The 18,285-nt window shown below is 38.9% G+C and overlaps 1 protein-coding gene across 3 annotated transcripts in view; it reads left to right on the top strand.

Moving 5' to 3' along the window:
* CERKL (ceramide kinase like) overlaps positions 1-18,285 on the top strand; it is a 52,706-nt gene that overhangs the window by 29,776 nt on the left and 4,645 nt on the right. For all 3 annotated transcript variants that reach the window (XM_042455362.1, XM_042455369.1, XM_042455379.1), the window contains 7 exons: positions 3,790-3,853; positions 4,267-4,409; positions 9,205-9,279; positions 11,693-11,870; positions 12,544-12,609; positions 13,080-13,105; positions 13,188-13,296. In XM_042455362.1, coding sequence (XP_042311296.1) covers positions 3,790-3,853; positions 4,267-4,409; positions 9,205-9,279; positions 11,693-11,870; positions 12,544-12,609; positions 13,080-13,105; positions 13,188-13,296 — 661 coding nt within the window. The remainder of the gene's footprint in view (positions 1-3,789; positions 3,854-4,266; positions 4,410-9,204; positions 9,280-11,692; positions 11,871-12,543; positions 12,610-13,079; positions 13,106-13,187; positions 13,297-18,285) is intronic.

Consider the following 18,285-nt stretch of genomic DNA (forward strand, 5'->3'; position numbering starts at 1 on the left):
TGACTTATACATGAGTATATACAGTATATTATTCATTATAGTTTACCAATTATTTACTCTTTCAAACCTTATTCATTCTTAAGATTTCTTTCTAAGTACAATTATATCTATCTGTTTCAAGATCAGTTTCTTGGAAACCCATTTCCTCACAGTCAATTGCCCAATGTTCACCTGAATATATATAAAGGATAGATTTAGCTGCCACCCAATTCCTGTTTCCTCTTGTCTGCAGGCTTTTGTGTATCTCTCTCTCTCTCTCTGTGAGTGTATACGTGTGTGTGTGTGTGTGTGTGTGTGTGTGTGTGTATAATAGCCTGCCAGACAAGAGGCAATGCGGTGACCGAACAGGTAAGCAGGGAGGGGAAGAAGGAGGGAAGGTAGGTAGGTAGGTGGGAGGGAGGGAGTGAGGGAAAGAGGAGGAGAGGAGAGGGACTTTTGTCCTGAGTGGTGGCATGTGTGTACGCGCGCCGCCATTGTGGACAATGGGACTTGAGCATATGTGGATTTTGGCATACGCGGGGGGATAGTCTGGAACGGATCCCCTGCATATACCAAGGGCTGACTGTACTTCTGTTTAATTCTTGTTTTTTTCCTGGCCCATATATATTCAGAAAGCTGTTTTTGCCAGTTCTTGAAAATTTTGTCGTGTCTAATTATGGAGATTGCTTGAAACAAAAAGAGTAGTTTTGGGATTATATTCATTTTGATTACTGAAATCCTACCCAATAGAGACAACGTTAAATCCTTCCATTTTCTCATATCTTTTTTTATTTCATCCCATTTTTCTCATAATTATTCGAATTAAGTCGGAGTTTTTGTTTGTTATTACTATGCCTAAATATTTTGCTTATTTTTTTTTGTTACGTTAAATTCCATCATGTCTTTAATCACCATTTCTTCCTTTTGTGTCATATTTTTCATAATTATGGCCCCTTACAGACAGGCCAAAATAAAGCTGCTTCGGGTCACTTTGGAGGTATGCTGTTTAAATGAGGACTGGAGTGTGGCGTGGCTTCCAGACTCTTAGGACGCATGCATCATTTTAACAGCATACCTCCAAAGTGACCCGAAACAGCTTTATTTTGGCCTGTCTGTATGGGCCCTATATTTGTTTTTTCCACATTTACTTTAAATCCATATATCTTTTCAAAGTCTTTTATATGTTTCATCAATTTGGGAATGCTATTTAGAGGGTCCTCTAAAGTTATTGCGATATCATCTGCAAAAACCCTCGATTTTAAATTGGTCCCCTTTGATCTTAATTCCTCTTACCTCTGTTGCCTCCTTTATTTTCCTTATCGCCTTTTTTCTGAGGCTGAGAGTGTGTGACTCAGGAGCTTAGCATACAGCAAAATAAAGCAATTTACTGCACCAGAATTCAAGCCAAATTTGGGCTGTTCCCCTGGTTTTAGCACATGGGTTTTGCCCCCAAAACGGCCATCCGGGTACAGCCCGGCTCCAATACTGGTCCCTGAATTTGCTTTGGTGGTCATTTTTCAAAATTGAGAGCTTTCCGACTTGGAAAAATGGCTGCCGAAGTGAGTTCAGGGACCAGTATTGGAGCCGAGCTGTACCTGGATGGCAGTTTTGGGGGCAAAAGCCATGCGATAAAACCAGGGGGCAGTCTGAATTTGGCTTGAAATCAGGAGTGGTAAGTCGCTTTATTTTGCCCAGAGTTATTTAGTGGGTTTCTGTGGCCGAGTGGGAACTCAAACCTGGTCTCCAGAGATTTAATCCAATGCTCAAACCATTACACCACTCTGGTTCTATGAAATGGATATGCCTATGGATCAGAGCATCCCAAACATACCACTTTCTCACATCTTGAGAAAGTGAGAGGCAGTGTATATGTTAGTGGCAGTCCTATGCTACCCCTTGTTGACTATGGACATAATTTTTTGGCTTAGAAAGAGGCAGGAGAAAGAATATCATGTATGACATGATGAGACCACAGTGCTATATTGCAGATGCAGTTTCTTATTTGCAGCTCCGAGCCAGAACAATTCTGTTATCCTATATGTTACTCTGCTTACTCATTTTAAGGACACTTTTAGCTGTTTTTTTAAAAATAGTAACATCAGACATGTTAGATTATTTTTACATAGCCAGAAAAATGAATTTAACAGTATTTAAAACCACAGGAGAAGAACAAATGTACTATCACAAAAGACAGACAAGCATGAAAGATTAATGTAATCTTGCATATAATAATGCACATTCTTACACAAAAAATCCATCTGGAAGTGTCATGTCAGTCAGCAAAAATCTTTGATGAGTGGATGCAGCTGGGCTGTGTCTTCTGGCAAAGATGCCCTAGAAAATTCTAAATGTGGTTATGATGCTTTATGCCATCTGCAGTGTGCCAGTTAATTTCTCCTTTTTTCCTGCTGGCGTTTACTGCATAAGATATCGATAAACAGAGGCCGTAATGTAGAGTGGCAGATTCATTTCCTCCAGAGGCTACAGATACTGGTGTATACTTGTGCCGCCACCATCCTGTCTTACATTCTTTTGTTGCTGGTTTGTTGTTGTTGTGTGCCTTTAAGTTGTTTTTGAATTAATGGTGACCCTGTCATGTTTTTTCCTTTCTTAACTGAGGTCATCCAGTGGGTTGCTCTGGCCAAGCAGGGATTTGAACTTTGGTCTCCCAATGTGCTAGACCAACAAGTAGCTTTGCTGGTGGTATCCAGCTTTATTATTTCCATGGACCAAGCCTGAAATCTGTATTAACTGATGCAATGACCATTCAGTTGTATGAGATGAAATAATGACACCTAGGAGAAAAAGGAAACTGGACAAACTTCAGGCTTTTCAAAATATACTTTGTTTCTTTAGCAAAGTCTCTTGATCTGCCAACTAAAGTTGGATGCAGAGGACAAATACTTAGAATTGAGCACATTCATGGATTTTTTAAAATGCAAAAATAAACATTGGTCACAGCCCTTTCAAAAATACACTCCTGGCTACCTCAGACATTCTGTATTTCAACAGCACAAATTAGATGGAGCAAAATTATTTTTGTTTTCCTTTTGTTAAGCATTGGGAGACTGGACCTCCACAAATCACCCAGTATCCTTCATGTATCTCCAGCTTATTCTTGTACGCTGTAGTTCAATAACTAATGTTCTATATGTGAAATATATCTTGAAAATTTATACCTATAAGGAAGTATACATGGACTTTATCTTAACAAAATTGTAAGCATGTAATGAACAGCCAGTGTGGCATAGTAGATAGTGTTGGGCTAGGCCTTAGAGAGACCAGGATTCAAATCTCCATTTGACCAAGGGAACCCACTGAATCACCTTGGGCATGTCACACTGTCTCAGCCTTGGAGGAAGACAAGGGCAACCCCCACCTCCCGAACAAATATTTCCAAGAAAACTCCATGACAGGTTCACCCAAGAGTTGCTTTGTGTCAGAAATGACTTAAGGTTGCATGACAACAACAAGTGTGTCATTATATACACTACATTGTTTCATGGTCCATAATGTAAGGGAAAAATAAAAACTATGTCCGTAGTGCAGAAAACCCCATGATTGCTTGTGTGTGCCCATGGGAAAACTTTAAAACTGCAGCTGCCCCAGACTGCATGGCAGGCCTACTTTTGAAAGTCAGGAGAACTTGGTATTTGGCATGCCATTCTGCTGCCCCCAAGGAAGATGCCAAAATACCCAATGGTCACACTAAGTAGCCGATCTTCTTAAGACAGGATTTTGTTTTTAATTCAAGATGCTGAACATTTGTGTCAAAAATCTCTTAATTGATTCTGTGTTATGTTTTCACAGTTACTGAATATGAGGGACATGCTGTTGCATTACTTAAGGAATGTGATCTGACATTATTTAATGGGTAAGAGCATTTTAAATTGATTTACTTCTTTTAAGGGAGCTTTTAAGTCATGGAAAAAATCCCAAGTGAATGGTCTTCATGATCATGGAAGGTCAGATTGGCCTCTCCCTGGTTTCTTTCCACTGGCAGCTGAAGATATTTTTATTTAGGCAGGTGTTTAGTGGATGAATTTTATTTGTGCTGGTTTAAACTGTGTTTTATCTTATGTTTTAATATTAATAATATTTAATAAATGTTTAACTTTTGTAAATTAACATTTTTGCTTCTGTCTTTTTAAATTATTGTAACCAGCCTTAAATCCCATTGTGGGAGAACGGCACGATATAAATCCTTGAAATGAATAAATAAACAAACACACCAATGCTTGGCACCAAACTTTTCTTGTAATAAGTCTTGCAATTTGTTTTCTTCAGGGTGGTCTGTGTTGGTGGAGATGGGACTGCCAGTGAGGTCGCTCATGGTCTTTTGCTTAGGGCCCAAATTGATGCTGGAAGGGACCGTAATGATATACTTGAGCCAACTAGAGCACAAATTCCTCTTGGAATAATACCAGCAGGTGAGCGTTTAGAATAGTAAATATGAGGACAGCTGTAAATAGTATTTGTGACATTATGTCATAGAATATCTTCCAGATTTTATATTGGCTGTATGGTCTTAAAATGCATAATACAATATTCATTCTAAAAAAACCACCCCACCACTATCTTTTGTATTCCTTGGCTAGCTCTTTTCTCTGAGAGACTAAATCCATTGTGGCACTGGCCACACAGCACCACTCCAACAGAACTTCTTTTTTCTCCATTGTCCACTGCATCATTTGGAGATGTCAAAAAACTGGCTCCAGAGTTTTCCTAATGATCTGGAGAATGCTGTACATTCTGCAACTACAGGATGTTGTAGTTGCAGAGAGAACATGCCTCTCCTTCTGTGTCCATTGGAATTTGCTGTTCGACCCGTGCAAATCCAGTGTGGGATCCTGTTCATACTTAGCTTGGAAAAATCAAGCTTTAGCCCTGACTGGAGGACTATTTATGGTTGGAAAGACAGCAAATCTAATTTCTGTTTCATTTTAAGAACAATGATTGAATGGGACCAGACTTAACCTAGCACTCTAGGATCTATTGCAGGAATATGTTTGCAGGAAACTACAGTCCTGAATGGGGTACCAGTCCCCATCTAATACATCCATAGGTATTAAACATTTCCTGTCATTCATAATCTGTAAAGGTGGTTTAGAGCAGTGATATTCGAAGTAATGGTGCCTGGACTGGTCCTAATCCCCATGCCATTGGCTGCTGGTTTCTGGCAAGTTCCTGGGAAAGAAAGAAACAATTTTTAGGCAATGAACACAAATATGGTGCTAGTCCCTGGCACACTGGGTAAAAAATTATTGCCAGTCACCCACATCAAATAGCCTGAGAAGCACTGATACAGATGTTTTCTGTTAAGAAGCCAGTTAACCTTGTGTTTCATTCTTTTTTTTAGAACTATTATATAAGTTTGCCTTCTTTGGTTAAAAAAAATACTAATTTCTATCTTGTTTTGGCTGTTGTATTGACTTTGAACATTTTTAAAAAACCATCATACCTACTGGAACATTTTCAAAATTATGTACAAGCTAGAAGAAAATGATCCAGAAATGAGATAGCAGGAAGTATAAAATAGTATTCATTACACTGGATAACTACAAAACACTTAAGCTATTACTCTGACATTCACTTGTCACTGTAGTTGCGATAAAAGTAGTCTCGGTGATATGAGATGGAAGTTTTCCATGCATCTTATTCTGCACAGCCCATAAGTGCTTAGTTTTCTGTAAGTTAACTTTTTTGTTGTTACTATGAACACGTTTCAACATAGCTTTTATACTAGACCTTTTAAACTCTGTAAAGTAATTGTTTTTGTTTATCTTTTTTATATCATGTCTTATTATACTAAACTAGGACTCAAGATTGCTTGGAGATTAAAACAAATACAATGTAGATAAAACATGCAAAAGTTGCCATTAAGGCATACCGTATTTTCCGACGTATAAGACGACCCCCAATTTTTCCAGTTAAAATATAGAGTTTGGGATATACTCACCGTATAAGACTACCCCTCTTCCAACACATACCAAATAATTTTTTTTTAAATGTCAGATTTGATTTCAATATGGTAATTTTAATTCAAATGCTTATGACATGCAGGTACTTAGCAGGAAAACTTGTTGTATAGAAAGCCTGGTTGGATTGGTCACCTCTCCCTGCCTGCCCAGCCCTCCCTGTCTCCAAGACTATCAGAGCGGTAGCACAAACATGGCTCTTTTTCGATACCCCAGGCATCCTGGATGCCTGCAGCTTGTTCCGCCCTTCACTTACACCTTCCCAGTGAGACACCCCCTCACCTCGTCATCAGGGCTGTGTTAAGTCATTTCTTTCCACGAATCCTAGTGAGTGGATTTTCTCCTATTGTACTTGTACAGCACTGCCCTTGCTGCTTTCATACAATCGCCGCATACAGTGGGGGTGCAGCCACGGATGTTTTTGAAGTCCCCCCACCATATGCGGCGACCGCAGATTCTCCCAGTCTAGCTTGGAAGTTTCAGCACCTGCCCTATAAGATGACCCCTGACTTTTGAGAAGATTTTCTTGAGTTAAAAAGTAGTCTTATATGCCAGAAAATACATTAATTAAACTGTATTAAAAGCAATAAAAATAATAAAACATGGCACAGGCTTGCAAAATTGAGGGTCATAAATTTTTGTAGAAATTTGGGGTTTTAAATCTAAAAATGACATTAGATTTGCACCATCATGTAGTTTTACTCACAACCTGCTTTGACTTTTCTGTATTGTAATATGTAATTGAATGAAATGATCCTGCAAAAAATTATCCTGTAAAGAATAAGAAAAGGGTTAAGGACTTCTAATAGACTTTAATTTGCTGATATAAAGCACAAATATCCATGCAAAAAGACTAAAAGAAATTGCAATGTAGCATCAACAGCCACGCTTAATCAAAGCCAACAACAACTGAATTGTTAAAAAATACTGAATTTGTGTGGTTTGGCATTTTTATTGTATGCTTTTTTAAAAAATGTTTTGCTTGGCTGGAGGGAGAGGGTGAGAAGGAGGGGATGAAGAGGTCAGCCTTGTTAAGCACCAGCTACAAAGTTGCAAATAGTCAAAACCCGGAATTTGAAACCCACAAATGTGGAGGGTCCACTGTATTTTTCAGAACCTGAGTTTAGTTGACTGTAAATGTGAGTGTTTTAAGGAAAAGACCCAACTCCTGAATTTTAATAGCATGTGTTAAGTTGTAATTTTGTGCTTACACACACACACACACACATACACACGGGTAGCTCTTTTTGGCAATCAACAGGAAGGAAGATTTTGCTAGGTCAATGTATCCTGTTCTTGCACTGTAGTCAAATAAATGTTCAGACAGAAGAAGGCCGCGGTGGTACTGCTGGCCATTAGATTCCAGTGTTTGTTGCTATGGGAACTACAGCTGATGTACAGCTGTACAAAGGGATTTGGATAAAGAGGAGAGACACTGGAAGCATGGGGAAAAGCAGCTTAATTACTTTAAAAGAAAGTAGCATTCATATATTAACTATAAATCTTACAACCCTGAATCATTCACTTGCTTTAATTCCTGCTTCCAATTAATTTGTGCCAAGTAAAATATTGTTATGAGACTTCTAGTTTCAGGGATAGTTTGGGCAGAGAACCATGGTGTTGGTGCAATTTTCATGAGACTCTTAGATATGCTTGACTAAGAAGTCATTACATCAGATTTATCTGTTTGGATGTGGAAGACATTAACAGACCTATGAATATTCATGTTGTCTGGTTAATTAAGTTAATTGTTCTGGAGGAGTGCTTGCACTTCCAAGGACATTCCCCACCCCCCATTTCTGTCTGGTACCTTCATCTTTCGCACGAACTGCACATTTTTTTTGTCCTCTCTAACATCCTTGGACTGGGGATTTTTCTAAGAGTTGATCCTATCAGGAAACCAATCATTTTAATATTTAAGTAGCCACTCATAAACAATCTTTAATTTGTGTTGTTACTGTGGAAGTATGAAATCCATGACCTCCAAGGAACAGGTAGCCTTTATTTTTGGTTAGTTATTTGTCGAGGCCTAAATACCCTGAAGATACCAGATCCTGTCTGATTTTGGAGGCTAAGTAGGGTCAGTCCTAGTTAGTACAGTCCTTGCATGGAGATCACCAGCAAATACCAGGTATTGTAGGCTATATTTTAGAGGAAGAAACTGGCAAAACCACCTCAGAGTTTTCCTTGGCTAAGAAAAAATGAAAAATTAATGGTGTCACCATAAGTTGACAGAGGACTTGAAGTCACATGCAGACACATGTTTATACATTAGTTACATTGCTACTAATTGTGTCACACATTTATCACACATTGTGACAAATAAATGTTAAGTATTAGATGATGGAGTTGTACGATAACTAGTTGTCCAAAAAAAAAAAAACTCACTTTGTTTTAAAGAGGAAAAATGTATAGGGTTACCTTGAATACAGTAGCTGCACAGATTTGAAAGTATTAATTCACAGACTTTCAACACAGCATATCTTCCTGATTCAAAAGGACAACTGGAGACCTTCAGCTAAAGTTATGCTATGGTTCAAACTACATTTACTTGCCACATTAAAGCACTACCCTCTAATAGTGCTGCTATTCCACATTGACTGCTCTGGCTGCCTCCTGTTGCATTCTGGGGTTTGTAGTTCAATGAGGCCTAAGCACTCTGGCTGAGAATTCTAAATGTCCTCCCTAAACTGCAAGTCCCAGAATGCAGCAGGAGGCAGCCAGAGCAGTAAAAGTGGAATAGCAGTGCTATACGAGTGTAGTGCGGTGATCTAATTGGATGTTAATATAATGGAATTTAGATACATTAGATAAATGTGTTTAGGATCTGGCTAATGGCCATTTAGCTGTAGAATTTTGTTCCTGTTCATGACTATGGCCATGGTGATAATGCAAAAGGTTTGGAGCATGATTTATTTTAAAGACTACAAGGCAGGGATCTTACAATATAAAAGCAAACTTTACACAATAAGGGGTTAACACTTGGAGGGCAAATTCAACTGAATTTCAGTTGAATTGTATGTTGGTCATGAAGAAAAATAATAACCACAGAGGATCTACAAAAACTCAAATTAGACAATGAGGAAATTGAAATAGTTAAAGATTTCTAATACCTCGGATCAATAATTTATCAGAAAGGAAACTCTTATACTTTTCATGCCTACTGGATTAATTTGAAATATCCTCATGTATGATGTAGTCATGTTCGCTTTGTTTTAATTTGGTAACCTATCTTTAATATTTACAGGTTCTACAAATATTTTGGCACATACTCTGAATGGAGTCCAACATGTACTAACAGCAACATTGCATATAATATTGGGTAAGAACTCTGTGTTTGAAAATAATAGGAAATGAACTGAACCTTATTAATTATGTAAAATAACATCAGGTTTGAAAATATGCACAACTAATATAAAGTGAGCCCTTGTTATCTGCTGGGGTTTGGTTACAGGACCCCATGGATACTAAAATCCATGGATGCTCAAGTCCCATTAAATAAAATAACATAGTAAAATGATGTCTTTTATATAAAATGACATAATTGAGGTTTGCTTTTTGGAATTTATATATATTTGAACATTTTCATGTCATGGATGGTCGAAAATTTAATAAGATTATTAAAAATAAGATTATACTTCTTAGATGTTTATAACAGTTATATAATTCAAACTAGAAGCCTGGTAATACCCACACAGTCTAGAAGTATAGATTATTTCTCCTAGTCAACATTTTCCATCTGTGCCTATGGAAGAGTGACATTTAAAGCAAGTGGATGTGAACTTTGGTATTTGGTTAGAGATGCTTCCATCAGTTTATTTGCTAATCCTCTCTTTTCTTGCACAAAAAAGCAATTGTGGACCTAATTTCTAATCTGATCTGATGGGAGTCAAATAGGGTGGAACATTTTTCCTTCTGCCTGTGTGTTAATAGTGGAAGGAACATTTGTGTCCAATTTATGGTACAACTTCCTTTCAAACAATGTTAACAGGAGGTTTAGGATTCCTTTTTCAGTGTGAATTCATAGTGTTATAATGACTTCATGCTTGTTAGTGTCTAGAATGACCCCTGTTTGAGAATATTGTAATCGACTACCTACACATATCTTGCTAAAAATAAGCAATGTTTTATTTGCAGGAGGAGATGTGAGTCATATGTACTACAGATAAGTTTAAATTTATACAGTGCCTCCTTGGGATCAACTGGGTTTTGGTTCCAGGACACCCTGTGGCTATCGAAATCATGGATGTTCAAGTTCCATTATATACAATGGCATAGTAAAATGGTGTCCCTTACATAAAGTGGCAAACTCAGGATTTGCTTTCTGGATTTTTTACTTGGGGCTGTGGAATATTTTCAAGCCATGGGTAGTTGAATTTATGGATGGAGGATCTATGGATATGGAGAGCTGACTGTATTTGTGCCTGTGCTACTTAACCTCCACAGACTGATTGCTTCCAACAGATTGTCAACTTTACGTATAACTTCCATGTAGTAAAAACTGTGTACTTACCACATATAATGCATCTGTACATGTTAAGGTGCTTTTATGAGTGTGAAGCCTCCTTTACCATTGAAAATGCTCTGTAGAGGTTTGAGCACTGTTGAATGGGAACTGCAATAGGTGTTTGAGGGAACTGTTGAGAAGTAGGCAAAGGAGCTTTTGCCAGTTGTTATTCTCACCCCCTATGCCAGTTGTGATAATGGGCATCCCCATTGGGGTATAGTCTCCCCTCCAGGTAAACAAAGTGCTAATGATGTGTTTGGCTAAGTTACATTTATTAGGGCCCAGCATAACAGAGGAGTCACAGAAATCACAAGAAACAATAAATCGTCCAATGAAAATGGCCTGTTGTGTAAAAGTGGAAAGTTCTGAGATGCTTTCCCAGGGAAAAGTAAAAACCTTGTGGTGCCATGAAGCAGAGACTCTAACAAAGGGAAGACAAAGAGAGATTTTGGGAATGAAGTACCTGACGCACTTAGGGAAAGTTCTGGTCATAGTCTGGACCACACAGGTCTAGAATCCCAGCCTTCCCCAAGAATATCCAGGACCCATACTCCACTTGTATAGTGCATATAAGTAGATATTTCGGGGAAGTATGTTTCTTTTTATCCTCAGCTGAATATGACCTAGGCTGTTGTAACTTTGTAACTTTTAAGTAATTGCCTGTGGGAATGAGCCTTCATGTTGAGATACCCTTTTGTCATGTAGATTACTTGCTCAGAATAAAGCTTTCCTTTAAAGATCTTCTTTCTTCCCACACTCTTTGATTTTCCATTTACTAGATGTGTGTGCACATGTTTGCATAGGAACATTTGCATAGGATTTGCATCACCAGGAGAAGAGGGGAGGTACACATCAAATTCTCTAGTAATTTCCTAGTGAGTTCAGTGGGTGTTAAAATCAGGGAAAGGTGGCAGCTCAGCTAGATGATCTGAAAGAGGTCCCATCTCCTCCTGTAAAGGAGTAAGGAACCCATGACAGCAGTACCTCATTTTAGGATTTAAAAAACCAAGTAAGATCTTTGTATGCACATATGCTTTTTATAGTGTGAGACTATATAGCGCTCCTGGTTTCTAAGGATTTTAATTATTTTATTGTTATTGATGTCTGTGTGGTAAAATGCTGAATATTTTAAAGTGATTGTGTAAGCTTAATTGAACTCTGATGATTTAAAAGGTGCACAAAAATGAACGAATTAATAAATTTGTTTGCATTAATCTTACCAATTCAGGGCATCTACAATCAGTGGATGTGTGCTCTTTCAGCAGTCCATCAAAACTTCTTCGCTTTGGATTCTCTTCTATGTTTGGCTTTGGGTCAAGGACACTAGCTTTAGCTGAAAAGCATCGATGGATGCCATCAAATCAGCGAAAAGATTTTGCTGTGATCAAGACACTGGCAAGTCTGAAGTATGACTTAATTTTTTTTAAAAAATGGTATATGTATTTTTGAAAAAGGAGCTGTACAGTTTAGACAAAGACAGGTGGATTAATATATTTATCTGCTTTTTTCATTGTTGTTACATATCTTGAAGTTGTTTTCAACTTACAGTGACCCTAAGGCAAATCTGTCATGGGATTTTCTAGGGCTGAGAGTGTGTGACTTGCCCAAGGTCACCCAATGGGTTTCTATAGCTGAATGGGAAATTGAACCCTAATCTTGCGTCGTAGTCTAGTGCTCAAACTATTGCACCATGCTGGCTCATTTATCTGTTTACAAAATTTAATGATTGTGATTATCCAAACACATTATTAGGCAACAAACACATGTTCAGTGGAAGTCAGTCTCACTAAATTCACTGGGATTTGGTGTTGACAACAAGGGCATAGGACTGTACCTCTTAGCTTGTATAGGAAGGGAAATGCTTTAAGTATTTAAATCTAGATATATACTCACTTGACCGTCAGAACATTTATCGTAAAAGACGCAAGATCTATATGATTTGAAAACAGTACAGTCTTACTGTGACATTTATATTATCTTATGCTGTGTCCTGACCAGTTCTACCTTCCTGAACAAAAATAAAGGAATTGAAATAAAATCCAAACTCTTTCTATAGTAAATAAAGTTTTCTGTCTCTAGGCCAGAAGACTGTGAATTATCCTTCCTGCCTTCAACACGCTTGCAGCAAGATGTTGAGGAAAATAGGTGAGAAACAACCACGTATCTTTATATTACAGACTCAGTTTATCACACAGTAGCCCCACTCCAACATAAAAATAACTGTGATGAAATTAAATGTTCCTGATTTCAGTACTGTGATGAATGTTAGCTTGACTGGAACCATTGTTTGAATTCAAAACTGAATAGGTTTTCCTACAGTGATTTACTTACCTTCTGTAAATGGAAAACTTAACTTTTCTTAAGCCATTTCATTATTTTCTGTAACCCGCCTTAGGAAACTTTAATCAAAAGAAACTCTTTTGATTAAAGTGAAACTTGCTCTCAACTACTGTGTTGAACATCTGACTTAAAATCTGCATTTCATTCATTTAAGATTTAGTTTAGTTATCTTATCTCCAGTCAAAACAAGTTACTTTGTCTTATTATTTTTTCGATTACTTATTTCACATCCTTCAGTGCCTTTTAATTATTCTATCTGCCATGTTTATTTTTAGACAGAATCAAGAGAGCCTTAAATGTGGTAAGTTTTCGAGTTTAATCACTTAAAGAAGAGAATTACTGAAGGGGCTACTTGAAGTAATACAGTGTGATGTTATATTTAGATAGCACTGATGAGTGGAAGAGGATCCAGGGTCACTTTCTGAACGTGAGCATTATGGCAATCCCTTGTCTCTGCTCAATGGCACCAAGAGGCTTGGCACCTAATACCAGGTCAGTAAGGATTTACAGAATTAGAGTAACGTCTCTGTCATCTTTTCCTAAAACCTTGGCTTTCCACAGAATGCATCCTTGTGTCATGAGCAGTCTAGACCCTCTGAGGCTGGGAAAGAGGATGAAGTGGGTTGAGTTGGACTGCAGTTGACTCTCTAATCTCAGGAATTGTAATCAGTTTTTGGTTCAGGCAGATGAGGTCATCTGCCTAGAAGAATCGTTAGATAATTATAGGGATTTAATTAGTTTACAAGGGTGACTTAAATGGTGGTCATCAAGTAATAATCTCCAATGGGCTTTGTTAATAGGAGATCTAATTCTGTGGATTTGACTTCAGTTTACTGGATTGATTTCTGTTTATTCTAAAGATTTAATTATTTTAACCAATACCAAATGTAAGTTACAGCGAACTTCTGCTTGCAGAAAGAAAAACAACAGGAAGACTATGTTGTCATGGTAAAAATATCAGAGAATATTATGACATTTTCTAGTTAAAAAATTTGTAAGCTCACTACTTTAGCTGATAGATTTTAGAGGCCTCTTACAATAGATAATTAATTTTAAAATGAATTGACTAACATTTAATGCAATGAAAAGATTGGGTTATAGAATTCAAAGCCATAGCCATGTTATTCTTGAAAATCAGTATACAATGGCATCTTGTAGCACCTTTGAGAATAATGAGCATGAGCTTTCATAGACTTGAGCCTTCTTCTTCAAATGAATGAGGAGGAAGTAGGCTCAAGTCACCTAAAGCCCATGCTATCAGCTTCTTTATTTTAATCTCAAAGGTGCTACAAGACTGAATTCTGTGTTTTCCTTGAAGTTTTTATCATAAAACAAAGTAGCCACATCAGAGGTTTTCCTGTTGCTTGACTTTGGCAGATCTTGTGGGCTTTTCTTGAAGCAAGTACCTAAAATTGCCCAAGGCTCAAATCATAATGACGTACAGTGGTACCCCGGGATACGAATTGATCACGTTACGAAATTTCCGGGATACGAAAAAGTTCCATTGGAAAAAACTGTTCCGGGATACGAAGGTTTTTTCGGGTTACGAATTTTTTTTCGGCGCGAAATTCAAACCGCGGCTAGCAGCTAGCGGCTAGCGGCTTTCCAGCGCTAAAAAAAGCCTTTTCGGGTTGCGAAATTACTCGGGTTACGAACGGAACGGCGGAACGAATTAATTTCGTAACCCGAGGGACTACTGTATATGATAATCCAATATGGAATGCAATGGAGTTTAGATAGGTAATTTTTTAAAAAAAATTGATTAAATGTACAAAGCTTTGATTTTCCACTGCCTCTTATTCCATCTGAACATATATGGTTCAAATTATTTCCCATAGTCACTGCATATTAAGTATATACCTTGTTGTCAAGGTTAAGACTTAAGGCCTTTGTCAAACCCTTCATGGCCTCCCCTTGTGACCTATACCACTATTATCAATACATCATACTTGTTGAATCATCTTCTGAGTTAGGAAATTGATGACCTTAGGAAGGTATAGTAGGGATGGCTAATATGCAGGCTACATGTACTCCTCCAGAGCTGCTTCTGAATTTCAGCAGGGTGGTGATCAAAGTCACATGAATTCAGTTTCCATGAAACTGGAAGTGGGGAAAAGAAAACTCTTGCAATTACTGTCATGCCACTGAATTTTAGCTGTGCACAGTAGCAGGAAGAGGTGCAGGCCATGGCATGATACTAAGGAATAAATAAAATGGTGACCAGTACTGACCATCCCTGAGGTAAAAGGACTGATTTGCTATAAATCAGCATCTCACTCTGTTTTGGGGTATTAAACGTGAAGAGTAGAGGGATATGACTAGTTAGAGGAGAAAATATGATCCAGAAATTACTATCATCCTTCATTTGCTCTCTTGTTAGTTGCCTGGGTAGTCTTGCTAGAAATTGTTGAAAAGACATTGGGGCAGTAAAGACAGGTGGCTGGAAGCCGCACACTGAGGCACCGATCCATGCCCCAAAAGAAGCTGCTCTAGGCAGCTTCCTGGAAGGGATGTTACAGGTGCGCTCGTGTGACATGATGATGCCCCTTCTGGCCAGCGCCATTTGGATGCTGAGTCTGGCGTGTGTCATCATGGCATGCGCTGTGTGGATGGGCATGCGCAATGATGTTAGCTGGGTGTCAAAACTAGGGCTAGGAGCATCTGGACACTCAGCCCTAGTACGCGGTTAGGCTGGCACAAAGTGCCGGTCTGTACTGCCTCATTGTTAAACATTTTAGATTAAATTGCTATGCATCTTGGGTACTTTTGAGAGTCTGCCAGAGGGCTTGAAGGAATCCCTTTAGACTTCCTGATAACCCTCTCCATGCCATAACCCATATCATTTCTCTCAACCTCTCTCAGTTTTGAAAGTAGTCTGCCATCTGGCACGAAGGGATTGTTTATTGTTAACTGCCTTCGAAATCAACTTGTGGCCCCATGACTGAGAGATCTTCAAGACCCGCTGTCTTTAACCACTCTGCTCAGGTCCTGCAAGTGCTGCTTTGGCTTCCTTGATTGAATCTATCCAACTGGTATTCCTCCCTTCCTATTGCCTTCTTCCTTTGCTAGTGTTATTGTTTTTTTCTAGTGAGTCATGACTTCTCATGATGTGGTCGAAGTACAAAAACCTCATTTTAACCATCTTAGCTTCCAGATAGAGCTCAGGCTTGATCTGTTCTAGGACTCATTTGTTTCCTTTTGGCCATGCATGATATCCTCAACATGCTTCTCTAGCACCACATATCAAATGAGTTGATTTTTTTTCTGTCAGCTTCCCTCACTGCCCTGCTCACACATCTCTACATGCTGATGGGGAATACAGTTGCTTGGACAATCCTGATTTCAGTATCCAGTTTTATATCATTGCATTTTAGGATCTTGTCTAGTTCTTTCATAAGTGCCCATCCCATTCCTAGTCTTCTGCTTTCTTGAAGTCTTCTTCAGTCTCTGTTCTGGTCTATGTTTGATCTGAGGTGTGGGAATTCTTTGACTATATCAATTTTCTCATTATCTAGGATGAATTCTTTTAGATCTTCCAAGGTCATTTTTTAAAAAATGTTCAGCAGTAAGCCTGCTTTAGCACTTTATTCTTTGACTTTCTTTAGCAATTATTCCAGATTTTTGTTGTTTTCTGCTGGTATTATGGTGTCATCTGCATATCTTAGATTGCATACCTGATATTCTTTCATCTGATCTTCACTCCTCCTTCCTCTGAGTTGTTTCTTCATATAAGTTGAAAAAAGTATGGTGATAGAATGCAGCCTTGTCTGACTCGCTTTCCAATTGGGAACCATTCTGTTTCTCTGTATTCTGTTCTAATTGTAGCCTCCTGTCCAGTGTATGCATCGGGACAATCAAATGTAATGGTACCCCCATGTTTTTAAGAACAGTCCATAGTTTTTTCATGATCTGTGCAGTCAAAAGCTTTGCTATTGTTTATAAAGCACAATGCCGATTTTCTGAAATTCCCTAGTGTACTGGAACCAGCATATGTTTGCCATGTGATCCCTAGTGCCACTTTGACCCTCATACTGAGAGATGGCATATGAAATTAATTACTTACTTATCTGGATCACATTTCCAGAAATTCAGTTCTGGCACTGAAGTCTTCCATACCATGTCCCTCTTCTTTTCAGGGTGTCTCCCTTATTTAAAAAAATAGAAAGGTTGATCCCCCCTCACCTCACACACATTTTAATGTAGCTTAGTGATTTGTGAACCAGGTGGGCCCCTGTTTACCAAATGTGTTTAAGATCTGTATCTATTGGCACACCTGAATACATTTTCATGCCCAGGGAGTAAGCTATTCAAGATTGATGGACCTTTGTGTAATTTACATTGGATGACAAGGAAAGTTTTTCCTCCTCTGATCCAAGCTGTGTTCCAGCCACTTGCTGATCTGCTATTTGGAATGAGTGGGCAAGGGAAGAAGTTCCAAAATGTTTAGTGTGGAAAATAAGTGCTTAGTGTATAAAATAACTGGAAGGCATAGGAACTGCAATTGTTGACAAGAAAAAAGTGAGAACTTTTAAGCTATTTTTCTTCAAAAGTATATGAAAGGGAAGCTGAGTAAGGTGCGTTACAGACGCGCCAAAGGGGCGTATTAGGGTTAGGAAGGGGCGTGGTAGGGTTGAGAAGGGGCGTCCCTTCTGGATGCCCCTCAACCCTAGTACGGACTGAGTCCGTACAAAATGGTGGCGCCCGTCCACACGGGGGCCGCCATTTTGACGTCACGGACGCATAGCGTCCGGACGTAGCACGGCAGAAGTGACACTGCAAATGTGTGACTAGTGCCTCACAGCGCCACTTCCAGGCCACAGAAAGAAGCGCCATTTTGGCGCTTCTTTCTTGCTGCGCCCGGGAACCGCGCGGTTTGGCCACTGCGGTTCCTGGACGGAGCAACCGGCAGCAGCGTGAGACAGCCCATTTTGGGCGGTCTGTAACGCACCCAAGATCTTCAGCAGCTAGGTAAATGCAAACAGGGGAGAAGAGCAGACATTTGCAAGATGGTTGCAGAAGGCAGAAGAGAAAGGATGGACCCTGGACTGGATGTTGTGTGGAGATTATGTCCAAGAGGGAGCCAGACAAAATGCCTGCCATGATGGCTGTGCTTGAAATCTCTGTGCACTCAGGCATCCAAGATAGTTGTAGCCTTGCTAGACAGTAAGAGCTGGAGATACTCAAACTGCTTCTTGAAAAGGTGAAAGGTCATGCAAGAATTCGGTTCTTTTGGCACTGTCAATTAACAAGTGATGTGGTACAGCTCAGATTGAATTAGAAGGAATTTGAGGGCCACAGCCCAAAGCATAGTAGACTAACATCTCCTTTGCATATTGATAGAGGGTGGCAACTGGTCTTGTTGTCACACTTTATCCTGGGATGCCAGCTAGGCAGTTACAGGAAAGATGGAGACTTAGAAACAAAATGGAAGTGTGATGCTAAATGGAAGGAAGTTGGCATCATCCCAGTGAAAATTTTGCC

The sequence above is a fragment of the Sceloporus undulatus genome, chromosome 1 (assembly GCF_019175285.1).
Source record: "Sceloporus undulatus isolate JIND9_A2432 ecotype Alabama chromosome 1, SceUnd_v1.1, whole genome shotgun sequence".
NCBI lineage: Eukaryota > Metazoa > Chordata > Lepidosauria > Squamata > Phrynosomatidae > Sceloporus > Sceloporus undulatus.